A 5,881-nucleotide genomic window follows, 5' to 3' on the forward strand; every position below is an offset into this window, starting at 1 on the left:
CTTATATCCGTCACTTCTTTTTCAACTCCACTGACCCTAACCACGTTCAGGCCACAGTTCTCTCTCCTTAGACCACTGCAACAGCCTCCCAAAAACACTGCTCTGAATTCAATTTCTTATTAGCAGAATCCTCCTTTGTATCTGTACTGCTACATTTCCGAACATAGGTATAATAACATTTAGTCACTCAAAACAGCTTATACAGAATAAAGTCCAAATTCCTTGCTATGGCATTCAAGGCCACTTATCAACCTTGGTTTCAACCTAGCTAGCTTACTGAGGGTAGAAGTATGTCTCCTTGAAAATCTGGGATAGGGCTGTAAGATCTCCTTCACCCCCCTGTTTATGTAAATACATTAGTTTTGTTGAATGGGAATCATTTCCTACACGGTGATGGCTCGGCTGGAAATGTGGCCACACTCACTGTGCGTGTCCCAGTGACACCACACTCAGACAGAGCTCCCAAGCCGCTTCAGAGCCATGTCCACATCTTTTGAGTAGACCAGCAGCAGAGAAGGCCGGCTGCGGGCAGTTAGCTGGCTTTCTTTAGCCTGGAGATTGGAAAGGGAGCCCTGATTTACTTTTAATATTCTTCTGATAGATCTGAACTGACTGCAAACTTGCAGGGGACCTGCAGTGGTAAAACGTGACCCAAACCAAAAAATAAGCCTCTTTTTTTTTTTTCCATTCCTAGCCTCAGTATTATCATAAGCACTGTGTTAACACCAGTCTGGAAAGCAAAGACATACACTGAGCAAAGAAAATTCCCACGGCTCCCACAGCTCAGACGTGCCCGGGGGCCCTAGCAAGTCTCGCGAGAGAACAAAACAAGCGCCAGGTTCTCCCTGTTTCTCGCGAGAACCATGGACTTCCAGCCTCCAGCTCACAGCGTCCCCAGGACAACAGCGATGGCGGCTGAGCCGTCCGAGCGGCTCTTCTCGCTGGACCTGCTCGTAGACTGGGTGCGTCTTGAAGCCGGGCTGCCGCCGCCGCCCATGGTCACGGCGGCGGCGGCGGCGGCGGAGGAGGAGGCATCGCCGCCGCGCTCGTCGCGCGGCCTGTGCCCCGCCGTCGCCTTCCGCCTGCTGGACTTCCCCACGCTGCTGGTTTACCCTCCCGGCGGCCCCGTCGCCCCCGCCCCGGAACTTCGGCCCGGCCTGGTCAGCTTCGGTCGCGGCAAGTCCTGTCTCTTCCGCCTGCAGCCTGCCAGCCTGCACCGCCTGCTCCTTCGGAGGCCGCTTTACACCTTTCTGCTGCAGCTGCCCCCCGGGCGCCCGACCCCTGCCCCGCAGCTCCTGGGGGCCTGCAGCATCTCTCTGGCCGCCGCGGCCCACAGGGTCCTGGGGCCCGCCGCCTCCGGCTGCTCCCAGGGTCATCGGGGAAGTTTCCCTCTGCAAAACCAAGAGGGGGAGCGGATTGGGCACATTGCCCTGGGCTACCGCCTGACTGACCTGGGAAGCAGCTTGCTGGGCCATCTGGCGAGGCCAGTCGCTTCCACAGGAGGTGGAGTGGAGGGTGTGGAGGTCAGTACCCAAACCTTGCAGGAAAACCAGCAGCTGCGGCAGCCAGACTCAGAGCCAAGCCCAAGAGATGCTGATAAGCCTCTGGTGGATGTAAAAATCTCAACGGCAGGGAAGGATTTGAAGGAGGGGGTCTTCCACAGCAAGGCCAACTCTGATTACACGGCTTCCGTGGAGAATGGCAAAACCAACTCCGTTATTTGTTCAAAGGGTAGCAGTGAGAGGAGTGCTAGCCCCCAAAATCGGGAAGTGACAGAGCTAGACATTGAAACCAACATAATTTGCCCTCCTCCTCTGTATTACACTCATGTGACCCAAGAAAAGACACCTCCTAAACAGGGTGAAATCACTATTGAGCCTCAAATGAATGCACCTGAGGAATTGGATGGTACTTTTCTGGAAGAAAAACTTGTAAATCCCCCAACACATACTAATCCTACAGAACATACAAATTTTGCAACACATGAGAGGCCTCCAGTGCTTACACATCCTGCACATATTCAGGATGTAGGAGCAAGTAACCAAACTACTTACCATCCTCGAACTGAACAAAATAGGATCAATACAGTAAGGCAGCTGCCTTTGTTAAGTGCTTTGTTGGTTGAGTTGTCCTTGTTATACAACCAACCAATGGCAAGCCCTACTCATATACATCCTCATTTAGCCTGGTTATATAGAACTGAGGACAAGAAGTCACCAGAATCTTCTGCCAACTCCATATGTAAATCTGAATCTAAGGATAAGCTTTCTCTGGGGGAAAATGAAAAGTTATTGAGCCTTCAGTATAAAAAGGACCAAACTGAAAATCTTAAGAAAGGTAAATATTTTGAAAAGAAAGGTGGTGTCCCCTGCAAAAGAGTTCCAAGGAGGAAGCTACTTTATGGCTTAACAAACACACTTAAGCTACGTTTAACGGCGGCGGCGGCGGCGGCGGAGGAGGAGGCATCGCCGCCGCGCTCGTCGCGCGGCCTGTGCCCCGCCGTCGCCTTCCGCCTGCTGGACTTCCCCACGCTGCTGGTTTACCCTCCCGGCGGCCCCGTCGCCCCCGCCCCGGAACTTCGGCCCGGCCTGGTCAGCTTCGGTCGCGGCAAGTCCTGTCTCTTCCGCCTGCAGCCTGCCAGCCTGCACCGCCTGCTCCTTCGGAGGCCGCTTTACACCTTTCTGCTGCAGCTGCCCCCCGGGCGCCCGACCCCTGCCCCGCAGCTCCTGGGGGCCTGCAGCATCTCTCTGGCCGCCGCGGCCCACAGGGTCCTGGGGCCCGCCGCCTCCGGCTGCTCCCAGGGTCATCGGGGAAGTTTCCCTCTGCAAAACCAAGAGGGGGAGCGGATTGGGCACATTGCCCTGGGCTACCGCCTGACTGACCTGGGAAGCAGCTTGCTGGGCCATCTGGCGAGGCCAGTCGCTTCCACAGGAGGTGGAGTGGAGGGTGTGGAGGTCAGTACCCAAACCTTGCAGGAAAACCAGCAGCTGCGGCAGCCAGACTCAGAGCCAAGCCCAAGAGATGCTGATAAGCCTCTGGTGGATGTAAAAATCTCAACGGCAGGGAAGGATTTGAAGGAGGGGGTCTTCCACAGCAAGGCCAACTCTGATTACACGGCTTCCGTGGAGAATGGCAAAACCAACTCCGTTATTTGTTCAAAGGGTAGCAGTGAGAGGAGTGCTAGCCCCCAAAATCGGGAAGTGACAGAGCTAGACATTGAAACCAACATAATTTGCCCTCCTCCTCTGTATTACACTCATGTGACCCAAGAAAAGACACCTCCTAAACAGGGTGAAATCACTATTGAGCCTCAAATGAATGCACCTGAGGAATTGGATGGTACTTTTCTGGAAGAAAAACTTGTAAATCCCCCAACACATACTAATCCTACAGAACATACAAATTTTGCAACACATGAGAGGCCTCCAGTGCTTACACATCCTGCACATATTCAGGATGTAGGAGCAAGTAACCAAACTACTTACCATCCTCGAACTGAACAAAATAGGATCAATACAGTAAGGCAGCTGCCTTTGTTAAGTGCTTTGTTGGTTGAGTTGTCCTTGTTATACAACCAACCAATGGCAAGCCCTACTCATATACATCCTCATTTAGCCTGGTTATATAGAACTGAGGACAAGAAGTCACCAGAATCTTCTGCCAACTCCATATGTAAATCTGAATCTAAGGATAAGCTTTCTCTGGGGGAAAATGAAAAGTTATTGAGCCTTCAGTATAAAAAGGACCAAACTGAAAATCTTAAGAAAGGTAAATATTTTGAAAAGAAAGGTGGTGTCCCCTGCAAAAGAGTTCCAAGGAGGAAGCTACTTTATGGCTTAACAAACACACTTAAGCTACGTTTAAAGCAAACAAATCCTGATATGTTGGTAGTACACGAGAAGAGAGAACAGTATAGAAAATCGCAAGCACAAATGTTAGGTGCAAAACTCAGAATTCCATCATCCAAAGTTAAGATACTAAGTTTTGCAGAACAACGTCAGAAGCCACATCAACTGCCTAAAGATAAGTTTTTAGACTCAGATGCATCTTTTGCTGAAAATAGCAATACCTCAAAGCAAATTAGTGTGGTTTTTGATGACCCCAGCACAACTAAAGAAACTAAACTGAAATGTGCAACTGAAAAGACAGTTGATGATTTACTGGAAGAAACTGTGAGTCCTGCAAATTCCATTGTCTCAGAAAGGTTTATTCATACAAATATTTTGGGTGGAAGAGTGGAAGTGAAAGTCCAAAGTCCAGGTGATCTCCAGCAGGTCACAGTAGTTGACAGAATTGTAGTAGATAAAGAAATAGATGATAAACAGGTCAAAATCACTTCTAACGGCATTCTTACTGCTGATATGAATGAAAATAATCCAAGTACAAGTAGTTGCTCTGAAAGCATCTCAGAACTAAAGTATTCAGATGACTTCACCAGTCCTTCCTGTTCTGAAGACACCAGCAGAATTTTACAAGCTCGTGATAGCAGTCCGGGGACAGAAAATCCAAAACGTAGTCAACAGTCAAGTAAGTCCAGTGAAACAAGGTTGTCCATAAGGAAAAATAGCAGTGAAAAGAGTTCTATTCTTAGCCCACCTTTTTCAGCTGGATCCCCAGTACTCTCATATAAAAGATTTCATATTTCAAAGGCTCAAGATAAAAGTTTGGAGGAAGCGTCTAATATCTCTACCAGTGATTTCTCTTCACCACACTGGACTGAGGAAAAAGAAAACCAGAGAGACCAAAATAGTATGCATAATTCTAAAGTTCTGAAGAGGAATCAAGACATCCCTACTAAACTTAAAACAAGAACAGGTTGCAAGTCCTCAGAAAAAAGCCAGTCACCTCGGACATCTCAAGTGAGTTCTTATCTGCCTTCTAATTTGTCAGAACTAGAACTTAATGTCCTGGATAGCAGTACATTAGATCACTTTGAAGAAGTCAGTGATGACCTTGGTTCACTAAACATTTCCAAGCAATGCAGAGTTATTTGCAAATTAGTAATAAATAAACTTCCAGGATATACAGTGTAAAAATATGTGCTTTTACATAACATTTAATTTGTTTTATAACCTGTGTGTAAGTAAAACAATTTTTAATAGCTGTACATCATTTTTAGTACATAAATTTATGTATATAATTTTTCAGAATATAAGTGTTTGTCATTCCTTTGTTGTTTAAATAGGATTCTACCATTAAATCTGACAAGATTGATCATGGGTTCACCTTATAACCCAGGTAAGATTTCAATTGTTTCATCTTCTAAGAATAAAAGTATCTTCCTAAACTGTCTCTATTAAAGTATCCTGAAGCTGACTTCATGCACACCATTGAAAAGGCTAATAAAGATAGCTAATGGTATCTATAAAGATAGTTAATAAAGATAGCTTCAAATTTTAACGGCAATAAATTGTTTACCGAATATAGAAGACTTACTGTATGAGATGCAGAAAGATACAAAAGAATTTAAGATATAGCGCCAGCAGTTATAAGAGCTTACTGTTCTATATAGATAGGAATTCTTCAGGGAAATCTTCCTGGACACATACACATTCCATAACTCCAATAGGTGAAGTCCTTTTTATATGCTGTCACAGTGCTCTATATGCTTTTTTTTAAACCACAATTTGTGTGTGTGATTACTTGGTTAATGTTTATCTTATGATAGGTTTAAGTTCTGTGGTGGAAGGGACTGTATCTGTTTTGCGCACCAGTGTGGTCTTAGTATCTGGCACAGTCTCTGGCATGTGGCTGGGATTCAAAAAGCATTTGTTGGACAAATAAATGATGACCATGCATTGAAAATACCTAACGGGAGGGATTAGAATTGAGCAGTAAAAACAAGCAGAAACCCTAAAAATATCCTTATTGGAGACATGGT

At 46.6% G+C, this 5,881-nt stretch overlaps 1 protein-coding gene across 1 annotated transcript; it reads left to right on the plus strand.

The window, feature by feature from the left end:
* Positions 1 to 863: 863 nt before the first annotated feature.
* Positions 864 to 5,033, plus strand: MAP10 (microtubule associated protein 10). The gene is made up of 2 exons (XM_007466998.1): positions 864 to 1,031; positions 2,457 to 5,033. The coding sequence occupies exons 1-2, from the start codon at positions 864 to 866 to the stop codon at positions 5,031 to 5,033; spliced, it is 2,745 nt and encodes a 914-aa protein (XP_007467060.1).
* The last annotated feature ends 848 nt before the right edge of the window (positions 5,034 to 5,881 follow it).

The sequence above is a fragment of the Lipotes vexillifer genome, unplaced genomic scaffold (assembly GCF_000442215.2).
Source record: "Lipotes vexillifer unplaced genomic scaffold, Lipotes_vexillifer_v1.1 scaffold410, whole genome shotgun sequence".
Taxonomy (NCBI): domain Eukaryota; kingdom Metazoa; phylum Chordata; class Mammalia; order Artiodactyla; family Lipotidae; genus Lipotes; species Lipotes vexillifer.